Here is a 25754-nt window from a genome sequence, read left to right on the forward strand (position 1 = left end):
TTTATGTATACAGCACATTTAATACACGGTGATAATTCAAAGTACTGCACTATAAAACATTTTTTAAATCATAAAATAATCATAACAGTTAAATACGAGACGAACTAAAATATAATAACAATATAAAAATAAATTTGAATTGATTAACAAATGTATTTGAAACTACATAAATAAAGACTACAGTTATATTTCTATTGTTAAAGTATTCTGAAATGGGTCACACAAAATACCGAAAAAAAAAGAAAAAAGATTTAATAAAAATATATCTGATATGAAGCAGGCTGTTTTTCTGAGTCATTCTGCCACACACAAAGAGCTCTGTTTTGTGTTGTACGCCAGGGGACGCTGTTACACAGCTCTACACAAAGACACCAGGGCTATACTGGATGCATCCTTGCACTAAACTTCCTTTATCAACTTTGGATTTTCAGCCTGCTAACGGGGATTTTTGCCATGATATGATTCTTGACAACACCAGAAAAGGAATTTTGGAAAGAAACGTAATAACCACATCATGCCACACAATACTTTTCCAAAGAATCTCTTTAGTCTGAATTATTTATTATTATATTATTATAATATATTATTTAAAATATTATTTAAAATAAGTGGTTCTCTAAAACAAACAAACAAAAAAACAAATAAATAAAATAACTCTAGTGTCAGTAATATTGTGAGACTACACATTAGAGACTACACAGAAAAATGAGTGGTGCAGAAACAGTTTTCACTCAGAAATTGCCAGGAAATGGAAGAGGTGTCAAATAACACATTTAATTAATTGTGTATATTCTAAGTAGAAAGACTGAAATAGAAATTCTTGTAAAATGCACTCCAACAAAGTTTTTTATTTTATTTACATCAAACATATTTTTACAGTGTACAGTTAAGACTTAAATAAGTGTTTCAATTCTTAATTAATAAACTATTAGTTTTATTACATATTCCTATCAGATCACGGGGGCTTCACACAGATTTGTGATTATGACCTCACACTTTCTCATGGCCTCTCATCCCTTCTCTTCCTCTGGACTCACTCAGTCCCTCTTTTCCTCTCTGTTTGTTCCATGGGGAGTAATGACACAGTGGATAATTTTGTGACCCACGTTGTGTCCCTGTCAGGCCTAAAACACTGAACTCAGAAACACTGAACAAAAAACAGATAGACATTAAGCATGCATGGGTAAGCAATAACTCTGTGAAAGCTTTCTGTGTACTATACAGGCAAAATTGCCAACATAATATTATAACATGGTTGAAAAAAACAAAAACAAATAATGACCTCATTTATACATTATACAAAATAAATAAATAAATTTAAAAAATCACCCTCTCAAAATTACAGTTTATGGATGTATAACCTTGATAACAATGATTTTTAATTTTTAGTTAAAAATATATATTTTTAGATAAATATTTTAGATTTATTTTTGTTATGTGAATGTTTATTTCCACAAAATTTCAAATGGCTTAACAGTATGTGTAGTTTTTAATGACTCAAAGGTTAATAGAGATATCAAGCTTGTGTTTGTATACTGTAGGCTTAAAAATAAATGTTTTTAGAGTTTGAAAAGTTCTATTAAGGTTTTAATATAAAGTAATTACTAATATAAACTAAAATAAAGATAAAGAAAAACTATAACCAGCAATGGTGTTTTTTTCTTCCTTTTTTTTTTAATCTCAGTTGTGTTGGTTTCACACCCATAAAGCAAACTAAGGGTGAACTAATGCTATAACGTTAATGCAATATTTATGTCCTTCGTTTCCTCTCTCTAAGTGTACATGGTTTAATGGATCTTGAAACAGGGAAATGCTTTGTGATATATCCATTAGAAGCTTCCTCTTACTGTTGAACCTTGTCAGTCCTGCTATCGGTATGCAAACAATGCGAAAACTTCTTCGGTTTCAGTAGTGACGCTTGTAAAGTTTGAATAAAATCTCGAACGACCAAAAAAAAAAAAAAACCTTATCATTTCCCCCTTGAGATGAGAGCAGCGCTTTTGTGTTCACTTCCCGAGCTCGTGTTGGGTGTGTCCGCCCTGTCAATCAAGACTTGCTCAATCCGCAAGCTCCGCCCCTTCTGAGAGTGTCCTCGTCTCGCTGCGGCACAACGACTGTCAACTCACCGCAACTTTGCTCAGTCACTGGATTTTACTTCACTTCTGGAGTACAACGACTTACTTTCCTGGGGTATAACGTTATTAGATCGGCCTCTGATGAGATGGAGGTTTAGGACGGCTGATTGTCACAGTACAGAGTAATATTTGGGTAATATTTCGTGTTTGATGGCTGCTGGGGATGGAGCGCAGCTGCCGGCGACCGTAGCGGCCAGCAGGAGCGTGGAGAAGGCGCTGGAAGAGGCTGCGTCCTGCGGAGCGCTCATCCTCTCCAACCGCAAACTCAAAGAGTTCCCCCGCACCGCCAAGAACTACGACCTGTCCGACATTACACACGCAGGTAAGACTTCAAGAAAGCGATCACGGGATGAGAGAGGGGGAGGAAATGTACCAGTGCGTTTAATGTCCTTTGTTTGAGTGTGGTCTTCACCTGCGCCCCTTCTACAGGGCTGCACCAGCACCACCATCATCACGCCCGCCCCAGAAAAAGCGGATCTTTCACTTTAGAGATGTTCGTAGGAAGCGGGGCGTCTGATAAGTTCACTTTACTCCTCGCTTTCGTTCCTAAAGGACTCAATCACTGCCCGTACATCAGTTTATTGTGTTTTTAAAGACAGGTTGTTGAGTTTGAGGCCGGAGTGTTTGCTTTAGAGATTGAAGACATCTGCGCTGCGCTTCTCTTCCTGTTGTCGAGGTGGAAGCTGCTCTCGGGCTGAGCCATCTTACCACAGACCCACTGTACAACTTCACTATTTGATCTGAGTGCAGAGAAAACCCCGCAGAACTGGGCATATTATAAAATGGTATTGTTTGTAGACGGCTCTTTTGAGTGATTGAGATCCATCTTCTTGCCAGCAGCACTAATAAGACCATCTGCTGCTCCTCTTACACAAAGTGGGTATAAAGCAGTTTGTCTATGAGCCATACAAACCCCCACACGCACATGGTCTGCAGTCTAATACCAGTTAGTCAGACTGAGCTAGCTTAGATGCTATCTGTTAGTGACATTTACTGTCATTTCAGTTCTTGTGCCTCTTTTTTGTAACTTGTTACCCACAGCTGGAATATTTAGCTACTCAAATGCATTTACAACTTATAAATTATACAAAACGATAGCCCACTAAAACCACCTGCATTTCTGATATTCACATACATTATTAAGATGATCATAACCCAGTTAAGCCAATATTTGAAATTTGCAAACTGGCAAATGGCTGTATCATTCAGGCTTTTGTATAATTAAGAGTATTCACTGTAACTGAACATGCTTTTTTTTATCTGCACATGTGCAAACTGAGTTTATTATGAGTGATGCTGGAAAAAGACAGTTGTTGCTAAAGCTACTGAACTAAACACATTTTTATGGAGCGAGGAAGAGGCCTACGTTTTCTAAGTCATTGTGCTCTGGTATGCTATTGTTAAGGACATGAATGAGAATTGTTTCGAGTTCATTAAATGAAATGCAGCGTAATTAATGGCAAGAATGAGCATCTCCAGTAGGAGATTAATGTTTGCGTTTTGTACTCTGTGGCTTAGTGTATTAAGCCGTGTCTTTAGATATTTTAGATGGTCGAATATTCTTCTGTGGAGGTTTTTCACATCAGTTTTCTGCATGGATAACCATGTTGCCTTGACAACCATACTGTACGTCTGACTCTCCAAAATCCAAGCGCCAGTTTTGGATGCGTCCGAGGGTGTGGAACATTTCAACAGAACTAGGCCTGAAACTGCCATTTAAAAATGCTAGAAATCCAAGCATAGATCCAGTGTATAAAAAATCCTTCCATAATAATCATGTTCCCCAGACACACCTAGCATCAGGTAGAGAATGATTACTAGGTGTTGCTCACATATTACTGGTTGCCGTTGCAGTGTGTACTTGAAGGTAGGTGGAAGATGATAGTGTCTCTTTTGCTAGGAGGCCTAAGGAGGCCAGGATTGGGCCTTGGTTTGTTCTTTCACTCTTTCGCTCACTCTCCCGAAGCTCACTTTCCAGTCTGGACTGACTTTCCCTCAGGAAGGTCAGGGGTTCAGTCTTGCTGGAGGCCTAGATCTAAAGCTCAGGCTCATCAATCCACCAAGACCCCTTTAAAACAGACCTCCACAATCATAACCAGAGTAATAATATCGCCGCTCTTGACTTCACCCTACAACAATAAGACAAGCTAGACTGTGCCTCAGCATTTTAGGGTGAGATGACATCACGGATTGAGTTTGTTTTCATCGGAGAAGTGGAATAAATTTGGTTATTTGAAAGAGGGGCTGAAAGACGGATGCTTGAGATAAGAGTGTATGAAAACAAAAGGACCTCCTTCGAAGCAGCTCTAAGAGGAACATGGGCACCAAGAGGGAACCTCCAAATGAAATCACAGTGAATGTGTTTTTGTGTGTGCATTAGAAGAAAATGTTTCTTGTGACCGTGCTTGGGGCAGTGTTTTATTCAGAGACACACACTCCATACCACAACTAAGCCCCACAGCAGCTGAGAGAAAGAGGGCAGTGAGAGAGCCCTTTTTTTTCCTTTTTTTTTTTTTTTTTTTTTGATAAAACGGGCTTGTGGGCTGCTCCCATTGTTGTGATATTCCCGAAATAGGGACCCTCCTCTTTCCCCCCAACTGGAGTCCATTCGGCAAGACCCCTCCTCCATTGTCTGAGGCAGGTTTCTCTCTCCCCCTTGCTTTTCTCATTCGTGTTAGCTCTCTCTTTCTTTCTTGGTCGGGTTAAGATTCCCATTTATCCAGGTCATCAAAAGAGGTTTTAAATTTGGTGTCGGTTGGATGCTTTTCAAAAGGTTTTCTGAAGATGGCCTAGATTATATTTTACAAGATGCTGTCCTGATGGCTTATTTCCATTGATCTGTTATCCCCCATCAGTAATGTTTCCTGTCCGACATAAGCCTGTAGGCACGGCTGTGTCTGTGGCAGTGAAAGTCTGGACTGTCTGGATGTTGGTCTAATAACGGTCTAGTTTTTGGCATACATTCAGAGCTGTGTTGCAGTTTTGCCTTGGATTCGGTTGCCTGTTTGTTCAGTAATTGTATGAAACAACAAGGAACAAACTGCTTAAACAAGTTAGCATTTAGTAATGTCTTGATGTTCTTTTATAAAGATAATATTGTTTTTGTTTTCATATGGGTAAATGCTTATGATTCATGTGTGAAAGAAAGATAAAAACAATGACAGCTTGTTGGAATCCACCTGACTTTGAAGAGCTTGAGCATCAAAGGCAGCAGCTACATGACATAACTGCAGCGCACATACATAATAAACAGAACAGTGTTATCTGTTGCTTTGGATGCGATTAGAGTTAGCGTTCTTGCTGTGAATGAGGGGAAATTAAAGTGGTCAAATTATGCTTTTTTTTTTAAAGATCATTATTTTGTGTATTTGGTGTAACAGAATAAGTTGACATGCTTTAATGTAAAAAAAAAAAAAAACAACTCTTTTAATGCATCATTTTCAACAAAGTCCCTCCTTCCGACAAGAGCAGTCTGCTCTGATTGGCCCACTGACCCAGTTCATTGTGATTGGCCAAACACTAAAAGCACTCGCAGGAAATGTAACGCCCCTTTCTATGATCAAGAGCTTCAGCAGTCAAAATAAATGTTGTGACCGTTAATAATGTCCTTAGTTTTAGCTCATGTGAAAGTGACGTGACATACAGCCAAGTATGGAGACCCATACTCAGAATTCGTGCTCTGCATATATCCCATCCAAAGTGCACACACACAGCAGTGCACACACACACACACTGGTGAACACACACCCGGAGCAGTGGGCAGCCATTTATGCTGCGGTGCCTGGGGAGCAGTTGGGGGTTCAGTGCCTTGCTCAAGGGCACCTCCGTCATGGTGTTGCCAGCCTGAGACTCGAACCTGCAACCTTAGGGTTAGGAGTCAAACTCTCTAAACACTAGGCCACAACTTCCCCTAAGTGTTTGCAGTACACAAGCCACTGTTAAGACAGCTGAAGGAACTCTTTTGTTTTGAGACTTTAGTCTTTGCAACTTCAGGAATCTTATCCATGCACAGTTTTTAACACTCCGAAGAGAAAGGAAAACCTGACATTGCATCATATGACCCCTTTAAAGGGACAGTTCACCCAAAAAAGAAAATTCTGAAAAAAATCGGACTAACCCTCATTGTTACAAACCTGTAAGAATTCCATCTCTGAAACGGAAATGCAGATATTTTTCATAAGTAGATTTCTGTCCCTCAGTTGAAAGTCCATTATACTAAAACTTTAAAGCTTTTAAATTTCCTTAAAGGCGCAATATGTAATTTTTCTGCTTTAAAAATAGCAGAAATCACTATATCTATGTTATATATATATTTTTTTAGTTGTGTACTTACATCATCCCGACAGTTTCCATGAACTTTCAAATCTGGAGAAAATTATAGTTTAATTCGAAGACACGGCACGTTTCTTTATTTCCGTTTTGTCGCCCGTCTATGACGTCATATAAACTTTGACCCCTCTAGTTTATCTAACTTCCTGCGGAACCGCCAAATACAAAGGTGAACAGAAACAAAGACGAAGTTATGACAAAGAAGAAAAAGTAGTAGCCTTTATCGAGACTATTATATTTTATATTTATATTGTTTATATTCGTATTTAAACCTCAATCAATAACTTAGTTATGGATCATGATTATGCTTTGCCTGCATGTTCTGTGAAGTGCAAATGCACGGGTGAAATAAATGACCCGAGATGGTTTTGGGACAAGAGAAGCAACAAGACACGGGTAAATATTGGAGTTTCATTTCCAAGATAGAGAGAGCTTCGTGACAAGCTGAAACTACAGAGAGATGTCGAACTCGCTTGCATTCTGATAAACAGGTATGCATCCATTCAGCTAACTTTATCTATCCGTATATTTTGTGAAACGATGATGTCTTGTGTAAAACGCAGACGGACTAGCTCTCATGTAAATCTAAATTTGTTCTATATCTAGCTGAATGAAGTAGCTTCAAATGCAGTTCTCTAACTTGTTCGATATCATAGTATAACGTAATTATAATTATTAACGAAAGGCGACCGTGTTTTTTAACATATATTACTACTAGCTAGATGGTATATTGATTTGATAGGGGTCTCATAATTCATATAGACGGTTTCTTCGGGCGCACGGTCGTGTATATCGGTCTGGCTGCGGTGCCTTCTACAAACGCAGTTAAAGGCAAGGTGATGAGTTAGACTGAAGTTGGGCTCAGGTGGATGTGCTGCAGGATGTGTTTCCCATACATTTATTTATTTTTTGAGACTCGCCACAATTTTAAAACTGATCTTTTTTCAAAAAGACTTCATCTTCATCAATGAGTAACATTGCGTACTACAGCACGTTTAATAATAATAATAATAATTCCTTACATTTATGTTTAAATATCAAAACGAGGCACAGGTGTTTTTATATCGCTGTATTTCTGAAGGAAGACTTGCATGTTATATGCCTGATAGCAGCGTATGAGCGTACCAGCTCTGGTTCATTTACAGCTGTTACTGCTATTTCTGGCGCTTTATGTCTGTGCTTTAAGACATCTCCTGTTGGCAAATACTGAATTTGCATTTTCATTAAGTCCGCCTGATTCACGCAGCAAACATTTTGTTTGTTATCAAAAAATATCTACTCTAGAGGGACTTGGCTGTTGTTATTGATTCTATTTGGAGTCTACCGGAAGTTAAGTTAGGTCCACAAAAGCGCTCATGTGCAGTAAACGTTTGTTTATGTTGTTGCCGTTGAAACCGTCTATATCTCTCCGTTCGAAAAGACATGATTGTCAAAATACTAAGTTAGAATGAGTGAGTAATGATAGGGAGTGACATGGCGCGTGTTCCAATGAACAACAACTCCCATGAGCCTTACGCTCTTTCCCGACGTCATCAAAGTACGTCTTATGTTATTATTTTGATTGAGTGACCCCTGGTGGCCAAAAATTCCATACTACACGTTTAAGACATTGTGAAAGTAATCCCTATTAAAGCCATTTAAAAACTATTAGTCCAGAGGTACACTTTGGACCTTGGCTCAGTGAACAACACTGAAGTCTTTTTTTTATTTCATTTCATTGCATCTTATTTTGTGCTCTGTGGGTCATACAGAGTTTGGTGAGGGTGGGTAGACGATGACAGAATGGGAGCAGATGATCTGCGGAAACTATGACTCGATTTGACTGAACAAATTTCGACAGAAATGCATGATTTCTCCCACAGTGTTTTAGACAAACACATTTTTTATCCCAGTCTTGGAAACCGATCTACAGTATATAGATATATTAATATATGTTGTAGAGCAGTGGTTTTGCAGCATCTTTGTCAAAGATACAACTAATGTTTTGATAGTTTTTGAGCGCATCATTTTTCCAGATAAAGAGTTTGGCTTTTTTTTTTCTTCCCTTTTTTTTTTTTTTAAATGTACTTTTTATTGCTATCATGCTATCATGTACTTTTTAATGTTGTCATGCATCAAAGAGGTTCTTTTTAGATCTTAAAACATCATTTTGAAGGGTTCAGTCCACACACCCACACGTTCGTGTCATAAAGTGATAACAAGGAAGTAAAAATGACACTGATTGTCTTTCCCAATCAGGCAAACAGCAGATCCCGTATACGTACACACAGTGACACAATGACCGTTTCATGGCAGAGTTGATGCATGTGACTTACTCATGTGGGTTATGCAACAAATCAGCATGCCATACAACAAAATCTTCTCACATGTTGTTAGCAAGAAACCTTGCAGCATCTTTTAGCTGTATAATGTTTTTTTAAAAAAAAGTTAGGTAGCTCACTCGGCTTTTTAGATGATCCCTTGTGTTTTATGGGTCATTCGAGTTGTCCTTTTTTCATAAAAGTATTTCCTGTTGTGTTAGGATGTGGTCAACCCTGTGCATTAGTACTGAATATAGAGCAGCAGGTCATTTTTCCTATGCAAATTAGCCTCTCAGATTCTGAGCTAGAGAAGACTTATTATGAATTCAGCTCTGCTAGGCAAAAGTTCAAGTTTGTGTGTGTGTTGGTTGTCTGTTTTGTGTCATTATGTTTTGAGAGCTCGCCAGCTGTGTTTCGTATAAGTGTGTGTGCTTTCTTTTAGTGCCAGCTGTTGGAGACTCTATTTGCGTGAGTGTGTATGCGAGTGGTCATGTTTAGGTCTAAAGTGCACATGTATATATATGTGAAAAATGCAGATAATTGTCCACGAGTGAGAATCGGAGTGTGACTGCACCACCAGCTGTTGCACGGTGTTGTTCTGTTTCCCCTTGCAGTTGCATTTCCACTACACAGCCACCGGATGTGGGCTCCTTGCCTTCAACTTCTGCTTCTCCTCAGCAACAAACTCTCAGCTTTACTCCCTCCCTCTTTTTTCTCTCTTCCTCTTCCTCTCCTTTCACTCGCACTTTTTTAAAGCACAACAGATGGTCAGAAGGTCTCAAATCCCAAGAGAGGAGCACAACTAGAAGCACTTGACTTATAATTGCTTCTTTTTATAACGGATATCCATTATAATGAAAAATAAGAGTGAAATCACGCAGATGCTGTACTATTATCAATCGTTCTGCAGCAGAGACCATTGCAGACTCACAGGAAGTCTTCTCAGATTTATTCCTCTATGATTTGTAGAGCTATTTTTGCTGTGACACTTTTATGCGACGTATTTTTCTGGTACGTTGTTGCGACGGCTGGCTCTTGTATGCTTACATGCACAAGTATGCTTTGTTTATGGAGTGTACTAAAAAAAGTATTTTGCTTTATTCTGTAACTTTGTCTCAGTTTTCAAGATTGTAAACAAAATGTAATTTAAATTTAAATTAATTTAATTTAATTTTTTACCTTAATGTCATGTGCAGGGCCCAATATTACAGTATATTACACTATATAGTATACAGTATATAGTAGATTTACCAAAATATGTAAATTTCTTTGCCTGTTACCTATTTTACACAGTATTTACTTCACAAAAAAACATGCTTCTGTTTATCTACAAATGAACACATTTGCATGTTTAATATTTTCGAAACAATCGAGTTGAGTTGATGCTGCTTTGTGCTTTTGTGTTGCTGATAATACAGCAAAAAATACGAAAAATACGAAAACATGTGCAGGTGTAAATGTTTGCTGAATTTTCTCTGTACCATATCACGCTTCATTGACTCGTACACATTCTGAGCTAACATCACCTCCATGCACACATGGCGCGGTATCTCACTGCACACGTGCCACATGGTTTATTGAACACACGGTTCATATGGTGTCTCAATATATCTGCTCCTCCCCTTTCCAGGATCCACATAATCATACTCGATAGGATGCGAAAAGTGCGAATCTGATTGAGATTCAACTGTTTGATGAACACCGGCTCCTGATAAGATATGTAACGTGAAGCGTGTCCAGATGGCAGAATCGGCATCTCCCATTAGGCTGTAGAGAGGCATCGGGGGCCGATTACTTTGTTTGTGTGTGTGCGCGCACTTCAGAACTTGCTAATTGTTTGGTTGAGACTAGAGCGGGCGGAGTCATACCACATCAGACCTCTGGTCCAGATTATTTAGAGAGAGAACATTGGGGATTATCACACTGACAGATAGTGCTAGTCTGCTAGATGATGGTTTTTAGTGAGTTGGGTTAAAGCTGTGCTTGCCTGTGCAGAACTCCACAGTGTGAGGGTGTTTGTTTGCCAGACAGTTGCCAAGGTGTTCTGAGCCGAATCTGTGCTGTTATGTGGTTGCTACTTTGTTTTGCGTGGTTGCTAGGAGGGATGTTCATGATTTATCAATCTAATCCATTTCATCATAAAAACACGTTATTAATATTAACACTTAACAAATTAATGAGAGATGAAAAATTTCCCACTACATTTAAGTCACATTGGTGGATTTGAGTGTAGATCTACAGAAAGCTGCGTGGTTTGAAAGTGACTTTCGCTTGAGCTCTGCTTCGTGCATCGCTACAATGCTGATAATACTGACAATGAATCTTTCTTTGTGTGCAATTTCACTAATGTGACTTGTCTTAGCAAATACTGCTAAAAATGAGCATCTTTCAGGGTTATTCAGACATTGGTCAAACACACCATCTTTATTCTTCAGATCAGACAATCTTTTTGCTTAACAAAAGAGCTCAAACGTGCATTTCAAATAAAAAATGCGAAAGTTCTCACAATAACACCACAAATAGGCCAGCGTTCTAAACATGTAATTTATTTTAGGTACTAAATGTACTTTTAATGTACCAATATGGACTCTTACGATGCAAAGAAGTAGCTTTTGAAAATGTACTGCCCCAGTGACAGCTTTTGTACCTTTCAATAAACAAAAATATGCCTGGGTTGATCGCTAATTGACTGCATTGTGTTTGTTTTGACACATGATGATTTGGTTGTTAGGGTGACAGAACACATCCGCTAACCTCGTCTTGGTTGTGTGAGATGGATTTCACCGCACTTGTCTAGTTTCTTCGGTCTTGTGTAACAGATACAAGCTTCTGCTGTATAGAGTCGAGACTTCTTGAGTCACCGCTGAACCTCCTCCACAGCATGAGATCAAGGGCTCAGAACAGCACAACATAATCTGATTGCACCCCGAGACATGCTTCCACCTTCGCAAACCTGCGCATAACAAATCTGTGTCATAAGTTGGTTGTGTTCATGGGGTATAGAAACAGATCCTTGAGTTTGCTGTTGATACAAAGATCTTTTCCACCACAACTTTGCCTGCCAGCTTGGAACGTTTGCATAGATGCTGGTACACACACACACACACACACACACACACACAGCAGCCCGTATAGTGTCAGGCTGGCATGTGCACTATGAGTTAGTACTCCATGTGAGTTTACTTCATTAAGTGTTGCTTATGTAAAGTCAAATCTTACAATCCTGGTGAATGATCAGAGCGTGCCATAGTGATTGTTTCAGTATTGTTATTGTTATTAAACATCACGGATGAGTGAAATGGCTTCAAAAAATACTAATTTATTTTCTTTCTCTTTACATTTCCAAAAGTATAAAATCAGGAATGTACAAAAAAAATGCCAATGATTATTTGCTTTATTAGTATTATTCTTCGTTTTTTTTCTTTTCAGGTACATTTTTTTTTTCTTTAGTTATTTTAGTACTTGTTTAAACTTACCAGATTTCTAAGTATTTCCGTGTTTTTAAGGATTCATACATTAACAATTTTACGTATATTTTATTTTAAATTTATTTTAATGTATATTTTATATTAGCTTTATTTCAAATAATGTAATTGTTTTTCAATTGTTTTAGTTAACAATAAAAATGCTAACCAAGTAAATTTTATTTTTAGATTACAAAAACTTTATTATGGGCAAAATTACTCTGCATGGAAGCTGGCGCCACAACTTATTGATATAATTATTATAATTATTTATACTTATTGAAAAAATGTTTTCACGCAGTGCATACTGAAATGGTTTGTTCTGTGTTCATTTGTTTGCATTAAGAAATAATAATTCAGAAGGATGATCAATGCTGATGTTCTATGTGTTGTTGTGTGAAGTACTTACATCACTAGTCATGTCATCTCAATATATTTCAGGCTGGTAACTCAAGCGTTAGTGGTTTCTTTTGCAGAGAGCCTGATAACCATCGATTTACTCATTGAGCTCTAAAGAATCTTAACCCCATATGGCTGCGGATGAACCGTCTTTGGGTTGTTTTACTGCTTGAGTGTTTAGAAAGTGTATGTTAAAAAGCAGTAAACGTATGGGTGTTTTATTAGGATTTTAATAAAACTGTTTAGAGAGAGAAGAGGTTTAAAGGTAATTGAGGTGTCTATGTAATTGAACACAAAAGCAGTTGTATGGTATAACTCGGGGGCCCCTAAATGTTTGTTTGGTTAAATCCATCAGTTTGACCTTCTTTGGCCTCCATCAATGTTTAAAGACAATACTGTAGTCTAAGTGCTGGGCCATTGACCGTGGATTAAACGGGATGCACACAGACCCCTCTGTTCATTCAGGGTGTTTGAAGACTGCGTTGTTGGCTGTACTGCCCCATAGACCCAAAAGTGGAATGATTAATGTCAGTGGCAAAGCTTCACACAGACGAGATTAAACACTCCCTAACCATGCATCTGCAGAACCATCCCAAATACTGTTGATTAGTTCAAATTTGAATAAATCTATGAAAATTAAACTTTGACAATATAACATGTTTGCATGTTTTGTGACATTTATGACAGCTTAAATCCAGTGGCTTGTTGATCTGTCTTTCATCTGTAGACATTAAGACATTTTTCAAAACCTTTTTTTATGTTTCACCAAAGAATGTAAGCCATACAGATTTGTAACTACTTGAGAGTGAAAAAAGACAATAAACTATCCCTTTAAAGCTAGGGTTGGGAATCAACCTCTTTCAGAATGACTGCTTCAAAACAAAACAAATAAACACAACAAAAACAAAACAAATAAACACAGCAATTAAAAACAAATAAACACAACAAAAACAAACAAAATACTCTCTCACACACAAATAAAAACAAGTAAAACAATAACAAAAAAATAAACAACATAAACGAACAAAATACTCTCACACAAATAAAACAAACCAAAGCAATAACAAAACGACGAACAAATAAAAGAAAAACAATAAAACAAACAGAATACTCATTCACACACACAAACAAAATCAAACAAAGAAAACAAAAATGTCAAACATAACCAAACAATTTCATTGAACTGACTCAAAACAGGCAAAAACAAACAAACAAACAAAAAAACCTAAAAGGAAAAACATCTGAAAATAAACTAGGAGGACTGGTTACTTTATTATGTGTTGCATATAAACAATACATTGTAGGTTATGATGAATAGTTAGCATTCATTATTTGGTGCTTCCTCAAAGGTGTTAAAATAATTGTTAAATTAAAATGCAAGTGAAATGAAAGCCAGATTTGCTTTGTTACCACTCATATTTTCCTCAGAGCTGAAAATCTAGTTTGAAAAGGATTCTCTCAGAGGAGTACAACAGAAAATTGCTAATGCTCGAATAGGCTTTCTGAAGTAACTCTGACTGGCCTTTATGCCATTGTTAAGAAATTAAGCCTGTTGGACCTTGACATTAGCTAAAAGCTTGTATAAATCAGACCTGTCCTGTTGGATTATGGTGTTTGAACTGTATATGATTGCATTACTGATATGCTAGAGCCTGTTTGGAGACTGAGGTCTGAAAATAAACCTCTGTTTTATAGTGCAGCAAGGAATAATGAAAAGGATGTGGCACACTTGTGTTTTGATCGATATGGTCAGTGCACTCCAAAGTGCTCTCTAAAGTGGCAGTGAGGTCAAACAAGCGTTTTTTCTTACGGTAAATTTACTGATGTTCTTGAATAGCTCTCGTGTGCCAGGCAAGACACGCACACACACACACACACACACACACAATCTTAAGTTTTGCCTCCAGTAGTGCTCTTTTGAATGTGTCGAGTCACTCTGGCCCGTGTGTTTTTGTTCCGTCACCCCCTCGGCTCAGGCCAGTATTCATGCTTCCACAGCTATTGTCATGCTGCTGTTACTCATTCACCATTCCCCTTTTAAGATTTGCCCCCCTCTCCCCTCTCAGGCTCCCCCACTCCCTTTCTTTCTCTCTTTCTCTGCCCCCATCTCAAGTCAAGTCATGGCAAGGTTTATTGTTGTTCCTCCTTCAGAGGAAGAGAAAGAATAAGGTGTAGTTTGTCTATTGGCTCTAGGGGAACATTTTGAAGGTGAACTGTGCAATTCTGTTCAATTCTGTTCTGTTTTCTTCCTTAATTCTCTCAGAAATCAATATTGTTATTAAAAAACTTTTTTTTACTCTTTTCAAATTTTGTGAAAAATTGTGACAAATTGAGACAAACAAGTCAAGTAGCTCATCATCCCCATCTCTTTCTCTATGTGCTTTCTTATATAGACAAAGGCAAAAAAAAAAAAAAAAAATTCTTCAAAGTTAATGAATTAATCCTCTTTCCAAGCCGTCTGAAGCCTTTCATTTACTAACTGGTGGCTAGTCAAAGGATATTACAAACATACCCCATCTCTGTATCACATGTATTTTTAGTTCTTGTGGTTGTGTTGAAATATGTCATGAGATTATTGATGTCACCTGGCTTTGCTCTCATACGTCTTTGGTTCACAGAAAATAGCCAATAGTATATGGCTTCAGAAGCCTGGGAATACAGTGCACACTTTTATGATATTTTTATTGCTTATGTTTTTCCATTCAGAGCTTGACGGTAGCCATTCACAGTCTGAATATTTTGCATCTCAGTTTGTGTTTAATTGAAGAAAGTCATATAATGGTAATAAAATGATGATAAAAGCTATTGCTTTTATGTGCAACAGTGATAGAGTGATAGAGTACTCAGCCGTGACAATGACGGTCGATCATGAAAAATATATTTTTTCTTGATTGATTATATAGCAGCACTTTGGATGGCACCCTGAGCTCTGATTGTTTAGTTGGTCACAAATTGCATTACAAAGTATCGAGGTGAGAAGAGAGAGAATCATGTAGTACAGTAGTAATGTTTGGATTAGCTACTGTACACATCTGATTACTCTAATATAGGAGGCATTGGGATATTTACATTTAGCACCATGCATATTACCAGTGTTTAGTTTCATGCTCAAATCCAATGTCCGATATTGACCGATCGTCATATTGCTTTTATATGTTTGTTCAGCAGCAGTTTTTGTACTTCTTATGGCTTCGAAAATGTGCAGGAGATTTCAGGAATCACTTGATAATATAGGTGAAAATATAGCACAAATCTGCCATAAACATAAGATTATAATTAGAACTTTATAGAATGTGAAATCTATCTCTGTCTGCTATCCTTGTCTGTGCTTCAGCAGCACGCTGTCATGAAAGCGCATCATGAAAGTAGCTCTTTCTCTTGGTCCTTTCACTGGCATTGGCATCATTTTGTGCAGATAGGCTACAAGTTGTAGTGATACGTCTATGTTATATATCCAAGTTATCTGATTATTATCACAGGATGTGTCATAGAATGGGCTTCAGTTTATTGGGATAAAGCAACTCTTCAGCTTTGCATTAGGCAGCTATTTCTTTTTTTAAATGCTTATTTTTTAATAGCATTGCTGCATCATAATTTAACAGTGTTCTAATCACAAATTTATTTTTGTTAATAGACAGATTTTCATGTCATATTTTTATTTTTCAAATTTTTTTTACTTTTAAGTCATCAGATATTTTCATTATCTCCATTACGGACATACCCTGCCCCTGAATACTCAAGTACTCGTTTTCAAACCTATCTTTGATCAAAATGAGAAAATCACAAAAATGCCCATTACTAATTGCTTTTGCTTTTAAGTGCCCCATTATGCCATTTCGAATTATTACCTTTCATGCAGTGTGTCATGTAGCTTTATGTGAACATAAACTATCTGCAAAATATCTGCAATCGCCTGAACGAGTCGTCAGGAATTCAAATCTTATTCTGTTTATTTATTTATTTATTTATTTTGTGTTTTGGTTTAGTTTGTGGGCGGCAGTCGTCCGTGAGGGGCTGTTTCTCAAGATGGCAAATCCACACGACCAAAATCTACACGGGAAAAGCTTTTGCCCATACACAAAATTACCAATCAAAATGTGATTTGCCACTTAAGAGTAGGTAGACTTTCCACTGTATAATTTTTTTTTCTGAATCTATTTTAGCATGATACTATTTATATTGGTGTGAGTTTGGGATGTGGTTAATTGTTGGTCCAACCAGCGGATGAATAAGTGGAGTGGCAACCTATTTAGAAAGTGCTACAGAAATGATGTGCTTCCCCTTTAAGACAGGACAGACATGGATGATAAAAATGTTTTGTTCAGATAAAAGTGAGTCAGTGCCTGACACATCAGGTCTAGTCAGTGTGTTGTGTTGACACAAGCGCAGCGTCGTGTTTCAGGTAATCTCAGGGATGACTAGAGCTCCTGGCAGCAGATACGCAGAGACAAATCTTTGCTTGGGTCAGGGCCCTTCAAGTAACACACCTCAACACCTGTTGCAGTAGTAGTCATGTGGGTATAAAATGTTACATAAAGCTTGTGTGGAGCATAGAGTATAACTAGGGATTGTTTGTGTTGTTTTTGTGTAAGTGTTTGTCTGAAATGAACTGTGAGGGAGTCTGTTGTTATCCAGCAGGCTAATCTGTGTAATCTCCTTCTAGAGCTAAAGAAAGAGTGCAGGGTGTGGAGACGTGTGTGTGTGTGTGCGTGTGTGTTGATTAACACTCTCTCACACACAGCAGATGCAAAACCAGCTTCAATTACACCAAAGAGACGCTAGCAGGCAGAAGAACGCTCATATTCCTCGGAGAGAGGGGATCAGTAAACCAACTGGCACTCTTAAGAAGTTTCTCCATCCCTCACACACACAGTCACACACACACACAAACACACTCAGAAGATATTTGGAGTGAGACCTTCAGGACATAATTGAAATACAGTCCTGCTTATTAGCTGGTGACTTTTGTCATGCCATAATAATCATTTCATACCTCACGCAGGAGGTGTTTGTGAGCCCCTCAGGAGAATGTGATACGTCTAGGCCACTATTTCCAGGAACACAAAGTAAACATGGCTAGAACTGAAATGAAAGCATTAAGCAGTACCACTCAAACAGAAATGATCTAAAAGAGTATGTGAAAGATAATTTCATTGCAAATATAATAAAAATAAAAATAAAAGAGCTTCATTCTGTTGTACAGCTAAACGGGTTGGGTGCCTCCTCAAACTGATGCAAGTTGTCAGACCACTTAAGCAAACAAAATTCTGTTTTCACTTTGAGGAATCAGCTTCTGAATGACTTGCTTATATTTTTAGTGTATGCACATACCACATTATTTGTGTAGCATAAACAGTGCTCATTAAAACCAAAATATGCTGACAATTTCTACAAGCTAATTTACAGGTAATCATGCATATAAATTAGATAAACAGTTCATATAACATGAACAGTTACCAAATGTGAGTTGTCAAAAGTTTGTGTGAATTGGATTAGAGCTGAAACAACTAATCAATTTAATCGATTAAAATCGATTATTAAAATAGTTGTCAACTAATTTAGTCATCAATTAGTTGCTAAATAACTTTTATTTGCCGTAAGCAGCTCATTTCGTGCATATTTAAATCTGCGGTGACCAAAGTGCGGCAGTAATGAGCCACCGGAGGTTTTACTCAGCCAGTACAGCTGGAGAAGTAGCGAATAGCCAATAGCTGGCCTCGTTTTATGTCATGTGCTTCCCGAACAGCGTCGCTGCAGCATTCAGCCAGGGGGGCAGGGTTTCATATTTTTATTGGCTAGCGGACCCCCACCTGCTGTTAGCATTCCATTGACTCCCATTCATTTTGGCTTTACTTTGACAGTGAATAACTTTTGTAAAAATAGGCTAACGATTGCGTCATAACCTGCGACTCTTTGTCGCACAGTAAAGAAGCTACCGTATGGACAAGAGAAGCTCGCAAGCAATCTTTTACTGTCTATGAGGCTCATAGACAGTAGCTCATAGGGAGAAGCTCATAGAGAGTCCATAAAAGCAACAGGACAAAAATTATTCAACAACGTCTGCAAGATTTGGTGGGTGATTCAGATTTCTCTTGGCACAGCGATTAGAAGACTTACAATTGTCAGACAGGTTGCTTACGTACATCTACGTTAGGGCCGGGCGATATATCTAACGATCATGCGCATCTAATCGGTAAAGCTGCTTCCGTGATCACCGATAAAATCGCCATCACCTGCTTATAATTGGAGTGCCATTTAATAGACAGAGCCGTAGATCGCTGACAAGCTACGCAATATCGCGTTCATTATCGAAGGCGATTCATCTGCGATAATGCATGCGATATTGTGTAGCTTGTCAGCGATCTACGCCTCTTATCTATATCTTATCTATAAAGATAACGATATTGGCGTCTACACCAGCGAACTATATTGTTTGTGTATTCTAAGCGGACGCGTGTCTGCTTCTTTAAATTCTCGAGCTCATTACAGCAGGATTGATTCTGTTTGGTTGGCAATGATTTTATCGTTCATCAGAAAAAAAAATTGTTCTGAAAGTGATTCCAACTATATAATTTCTCTGTGCCTTTAATCGTAATAGTTGTGGTGTGGACTCTGCTATTCTTTAATATTGGGAACGATTTTTAGAACTATATCTTTATCATTATCTTTATAGTTATCGTGCTTGGTGTGAACGGGCCTTAAGGCTGGTGCAAGTGCAAAGCAGTGCAGAGGATTGTGGGAAGTATGGGCTGGGAATCTTTAGTTCCCACTGGGAATGGAGAGGCGGGAAATGCTTCCTTTGCCAAATAAAACGGCTGAACAAAAGATCTGGAGAAGGAGAGCAGATTGGACAATTGGACAGTGCAGGGAAGAATAGAAAGAAAAGAAATGCACACACCCACTTCCACATGCTATTTTTCTCACAGTGTGAATGTAAATTTGGATGTAATATCATCGAGAGGGTTATTTGTCAAAACTAAGTGTGGAGAACTGGATCTGAAAGGCCTGAAATTACACTGTACTTGTGCATATGACACTAATGTACATTGAAAACATGACACGCTAACCTTCATTTAGCCCTTTTCTCTGTGTTTTGGTCTGGTTTGTCTCTCCTGTCACATGGACTTACGCACACATTCACACACCCTGTTCTAAGCCTCCTTGGTCCTATAATTAAAATCCTTCCCTCTCCAGAAATACATCCTGACCCTACGACCAGCGCCACAGAAGGGAGTGTGTGTTTCACGATTATCTGGAGAGAGCAACCTCTTTCTGAAATGAAAATATTGGAAGGGAATTGGAAAAGTTTGAGCTATATTCAGACAAAAAAAGCTCACATCCTCAATTGCTGTCAAAAATGGACTTGGACAAAATCTGGATTCCTATAAAAAAAGTCTTTGTTCACTTTGGGAAACATGAATGTTTATGTGTTTCCTGTCCCTGGCTCACAAAAACCATGGATGGCATAAACAATGTGTTTGAATGCATATGCTAGCTGGACAATAGATGCGTGTCTGTTGCTTAGGATGCATCTATAGTCTGGCTGTTGATTGATTGTGACTAAGAGAATGTAAACACGAAGGAAGTGTTGTAATCGGCAAGATCATCTCAAACCTAGTTTGTCCATTTCGGTTTTGGTCTCACGAAACCCATCAAGTACATACCTGGCTGGTATTTTACAAATTTAGGTAACACGTTGTAATACACCTTATAATGCATTGTACAATCTCATGGATAATTGTAACCACAGTTAATATGTCATAAGACTTATCAATTAATTGTTACAATATGCTTTTTAAATTTGGTTATAATTATTTACTACAAGATAAAATGCACTACAAGGCATATTTTGAATAATTATAATGCATTTATTTTCATACCCATTATATTGCATTATACATAAAGGCTTTAAATCTCAATAGATTAGAATATGATGACATGCCAATCAACTATTCAACTCAGAACACCTGCAAAGGTTTCCTGAACCTTCAAAATGTTATCTCAGTTTGGTTCACTAGGCTACACAATAATGGGGAAGACTGCTGATCTTGTCTAGAAGACAATCATTGACACCCTTCACAAGGAGCCACAAAGATTAATTGGCAAAGAAACTGGCTGCTCACTGAGTGCTGTATCCAAGCATGTTAACAAAAAGTTGAGTGGAAGGAAAAAGTGTGGAAGAAAAAGATGCACAAGGTCCTAGAGTCTGGAAGAAGGGTGGAGAAGCTCATAGCCCAAGTTGCTTGAAGTCCAGTGTTAAGTTTCCACAGTCTGTGATGATTTGGGGTACAATATCATCTGCTGGTGTAGGTCCATTGTTTTTTTTGAAAACCGAAGTCACTGCACCTGTTTACCAAGATATTTTGGAGCACTTCATGCTTCCTTTTGCTGACCAGCTTTTTGAAGATGCTGATTTCATTTTACAGCAGAATTTGGCACCTGCCCACACTGCCAAAAGCACCAAAAGTTGGTTAAATGATTTTGATGATAATGATGATGATAAACAATTCACTAAAAAGTTTTTTTTTTCTTTTTCTTTTTTTTTTCTTTTTTTGATTTTATGAAGTATTCTTATTTGTTGAGAGATAGTGAATTGGTGGGTTTTTGTTAAATGTGAGCCAAAATCATCACAATTAAAATAACCAAAGACTTAAACTTCTTCAGTCTGTGTGCATTGAATATATTTAATACACGAGTTTCACAATTTGAGTTGAATTACTGAAATAAATGAACTTTTCCATGAAATTGTAATTTGAGATGCACCTGTATATACAGTATATGTATGTGTGTGTGTGTGCATTTTTGATTGGTCAGTATTTATTGTTTGCTAACTGTGATTGGTGGTTCTCTTTCAGACCTGTCAAAGAACCGGCTCTGTGAGGTGCCAGAGGAGGTGTGTCAGTTTGTCTCGTTGGAGACGCTCAGCCTGTACCACAACTGTGTGCGATCCCTCACGCCCAACCTGTGCCAGCTGCAAGCCCTCACCTACCTCAACCTCAGGTAAAACAAGATACAGGTTCAAGTGGCTCATCACATTTATCTGGATTGTAACGTACACAAAATAATCAGGTCACTCCGAGTTAAATTTCAGCTTGATTAAAGGATTGTACAGTATATACAGTAAATCTGTCATTCAGTGTTTTGTATTGGTGTTAGATTGCATCATTTGAATTGTGTCTCTTTCTTATTTGTGCGGTGTAGTCGTAACCAGCTGTCCAGTCTCCCGCCGTCAGTATGTCAGCTCCCTCTCCTGCGGGTGCTCATCGTCAGCAACAACAAGTTATCAGTCATACCGGCCTCCATACACACACTCATACACCTGCGACAACTGGTACGTACAACTGACAGATATACACTCATCTTCATTTAGAAGGCATCTTATAGACAAAGGTTTTTATTCAGATCTGCTGAATCCTGACCCTCCCCCTTACACAAACTGGTTGATTAAAAAAAAGACAAGAAGAGATTTATGAGCCTTGATGTCGAAACCAGGATGAATAATTTGCCATGGATTCCCTTGAGATTTTCCTATGGTTTTTTTTTATTTATTATTAATTCATGACTTCATCAAAATTCAGGATGAGTAACTGTACTTTACGTTGAAGAACAAAACATCCAATTATTTTCAGTTTATATTTATCATAGACCTTGTTATGCTCATCAATTTAAAAAAACACACAATAAAACCCCCACAGGAATATTTTTAGGGAACCCGCAGTGAAAAACTATTCCAGGTTTTGACATCACCACTGTAGCACTTCATCTCAAATGTTTTCACAGTTTCACAATATGTCTGAGGATTTTTTTCTACATTTGTAGTTTAGTTAGCAGAGTTAATCCATATCAGAATCAGTCACACAAACACAGTTATTAATGATCGTACATTTCTGACAGCTGTCTGTGGTGTGAAATTTCTCACGCTCACCAAGGCTACATTTAGTGAATGAAAAACACCATGAAAACAGGAATGCTGTAAAATATTTTCCTATGTTAATATATTTCAAAATGTAACGTATTCATTTGATGGCAAAACTGAGTTTTCAGTAACCTTTGATTCAGTCTGTAGAATTATATCCATATTCTTGTGAAAACTGTGATATTTCGTCATTATTTTTTCATGATTTTTTGCTAAATAGAAATTTAAAAAGAAAAGCATTTATTTAAAATAGAAACAAATGTCTTTACTCTTACTTTTGATCAGTTTAATGCACCTTTGCTCGATAAAGTATTAATTTTTAAATCGTAGTGGATGTGCAATATTCATTCCCTGTTTTATAATTTCTTCCATACCTTCATCTTTCTCACTGCACCTTCCTCTCGCTGTCTGTTTCTCCATCAGGATGTGAGCTGTAATGAGCTGCAGTCACTTCCTGTTGAGCTCGGCCAGTTAGAATGTTTAAGGGATTTAAATCTGAGAAGAAATCAGCTCACAATTTTACCAGAAGGTCAGTATCTCAATCCTATTTTCTAGGCCTTGTCACATAAAGGAATAGTGTGTTATCTTGCAGTATTACAGAGATTGAGATCACAAAACACTGGTGACCAAACACTCCAAAAGCCCAATCTGTTTTGTATTGTGCAGATTAATAAATAAAAAATAATAATAATTCAGATTAATAAAATAATATTTGGACACTTAAACCACACTTAAAAAAGTGTGTGAAGGTCTTTGAAAATTAAGCAAAATATAAATATTAAAAATAATCTTTTTTCATTTTCAATGATAAAAAGAGTGATTTACTTCACTGTATTTGGTAACTTCCTGTCATATTAATGGTTAATGTGCAGAACTACACTCATGGTTACTTTGATAAGACACATTTATGAATTTGAAGACTTTGCTGGCTATAAATCATTGCAAATATGTGACCCTGGAGCACAAAACCAGTCTTAAGTAGCACAGGTCATTGTAGCAATAGCCAAAAATACAGTGTTTGGGTCAAAACGATCGATTTTTTTTTTTTTTTTTGTGCCAAAAATCATTAGGATATTAAGTAAAGATCAAGTTCCATGAAGATATTTTGTAAATTTCATACCGTAAATATATTAGAACTTGAATTTGAACTAGAATTTGATTGGTAATATGCATTGCTAACAAGTTTATTTGGACGACTTCCAACATGATTTTCTCTATATTTAGATTTTTATTGCACTCTCAGATTTTCAAATAGTTATATCTCAGCCAAATATTGTCCTATCCTAACAAACCATACATCAATGGAAAGCTTATTTATTCAACTTTCAGGTATAAATCATAATCATAAAAACGAACCCTTATGACTTTTTTTGTGCTCCATTCACACACATGACTCTGAAGAGTAATGTAAACTTGATTTTTGACATTCAAGCATTAATGAATAGCTTTCAGTACCAGTGTATGTTGTACATTGACTCTTCTCTCATCTCAGAGCTGTCAGAGATGCAGCTTGTCCGTCTGGATGTGTCGTGCAACCGCATTTCACACGTTCCTGTGTGCTACCGTCATCTCCGGCACCTCCAAAGCATCATTCTTGACAACAACCCCCTCCAAATGCCCCCCGCCCAGATCTGCTCCAAAGGAAAGTTCCACATCTTTAAATATCTGAACATGGAGGCCTGCAAAAGGACTCAGGACCAGTTTGAGAAAGCTCTGCGGCCCACTGCCTTCAACAGCTGGTGAGGGATCATCAAGGACAAAGTTTAAATGGCCTCTATCAGTGAAAAGTCTACTCATTCCTCTCTTTATGTGTGTGGTCTCTGCAGTCTGGATCAGGACCTGTTCCCCGGTCAGTATGGTGGCCTGGATTCTGGCTTCAACAGTGTGGACAGCGGAAGCAAAAGATGGTCAGGAAATGAGGTATAAAGAGCTGTGAACTGAAGCATTAAGACTGCTAAAGGCTTACTGAGTGTCATTTTAAACAGCTGTGTGTCTGTGTTGTTTTATTTTAGTCTGCTGATGATTTCTCTGAACGGTCGCTGCGATTGACGGACATTTCCCGGGAACACACACATTTTCAGGAGGAAGAGGAGAGAAATGTATTGCTAGATACACCCAAAGGTAATGTTAATGTACTCTCTAGATCAGTGGTTCTGAACCAGGGGGGCAAACATCCAAGGGGGCTTCAGGATGACTTACAGAATATAAAATAAAACAAGAAAGGGAATAAAATAAGCTAAAACAACTAAAACATTTTCTTATTTTAATTCACCCACTTAACAATGCTTATGTCTTTAACGAAGCAGGATTCCTACAGTGTTGGAAAACCTGGATATATGAAGAATCGTTTGATTTGTAGATCTAGAAAAGAAAAGACTTTTCTTAATGTACATAACAACACAACATATAACATAATATTACATAACATCACAAATAATATAACATAAAATATAACTACATATAACATATATAACATAAAATAAAATAATTGGGATTTTTCTCTGTTTTCTGAATATAAATTTTTGTGGTTATATCAAGCTATAAATTATCGTATGTAGAAATTGTGAAAATGATGGGGACTTCAAATGCTGTTGTGGACTGTGGGGCCTTGGAGCCAGAAGGATGCTCTAAATCTTGGCTACTCTGTCTGTGATAAAACATTTCTAAAACTCTTGGTCCTTTCTGTAGTGAATGGAGACCTGGAGCAAGTGGACTTTATAGACAACAGTGTAACGGAGGAAGAAGAGGAGAGGTGTCACCCACAGGTGAGGAGGATCTACTGCCGTGACAGAAGCAGTACCTTGAACATTAAAGGTGCTCTGAGGGCTTTTGTTTTTGGCCCTTTTACAAATTGTACCCTTTATTGTGCTGGCGGATGCTCCAGGGCCTTGAAAGCTGAAGATCTATACTGACAGCTATTGGCAACAAAAAAAAGTATGGTTATAAAATGTCCTTAGTTGTTAGCTGCTAGTAATCGGACTTCCTCAATCACAACAAAGACCAGCTCAAGCATGATAATAGTAATACCAGTAAGTGTGAAGACTACTTGATGACTTAAAATGATTGTTTGAGAGGACGGAAAGTAAGAAGCAATGACTTATTCAAATCATTTTTTGAGGAAATGAAAGTCTTTTAGAAAGGTTCCTGTTGCTGTGGTAAATTTGACACTAAAGGTAGCCATTTCCATAAACAAGACCTAAAGATATACTAT

General features: G+C 37.6%; 1 protein-coding gene across 2 annotated transcripts in view; it reads left to right on the forward strand.

Annotated features, from left to right (window-relative positions):
- Nucleotides 1-2049: 2049 nt before the first annotated feature.
- The window catches only part of lrch4 (leucine-rich repeats and calponin homology (CH) domain containing 4), a 37906-nt gene continuing 14201 nt past the window's right edge, over nt 2050-25754 (forward strand). Inside the window, exons 1-8 of one of the 2 annotated variants that reach the window (XM_026268690.1) lie at nt 2050-2457; nt 21483-21627; nt 21829-21958; nt 22967-23072; nt 24036-24282; nt 24370-24463; nt 24556-24664; nt 25232-25308. In XM_026268690.1, coding sequence (XP_026124475.1) covers nt 2286-2457; nt 21483-21627; nt 21829-21958; nt 22967-23072; nt 24036-24282; nt 24370-24463; nt 24556-24664; nt 25232-25308 — 1080 coding nt within the window. In that variant the 5' untranslated portion in view covers nt 2050-2285. The remainder of the gene's footprint in view (nt 2458-21482; nt 21628-21828; nt 21959-22966; nt 23073-24035; nt 24283-24369; nt 24464-24555; nt 24665-25231; nt 25309-25754) is intronic. The other variant, XM_026268691.1, reaches the window with a different exon arrangement.

This window comes from Carassius auratus, chromosome 7 (genome assembly GCF_003368295.1).
Source record: "Carassius auratus strain Wakin chromosome 7, ASM336829v1, whole genome shotgun sequence".
Taxonomy (NCBI): domain Eukaryota; kingdom Metazoa; phylum Chordata; class Actinopteri; order Cypriniformes; family Cyprinidae; genus Carassius; species Carassius auratus.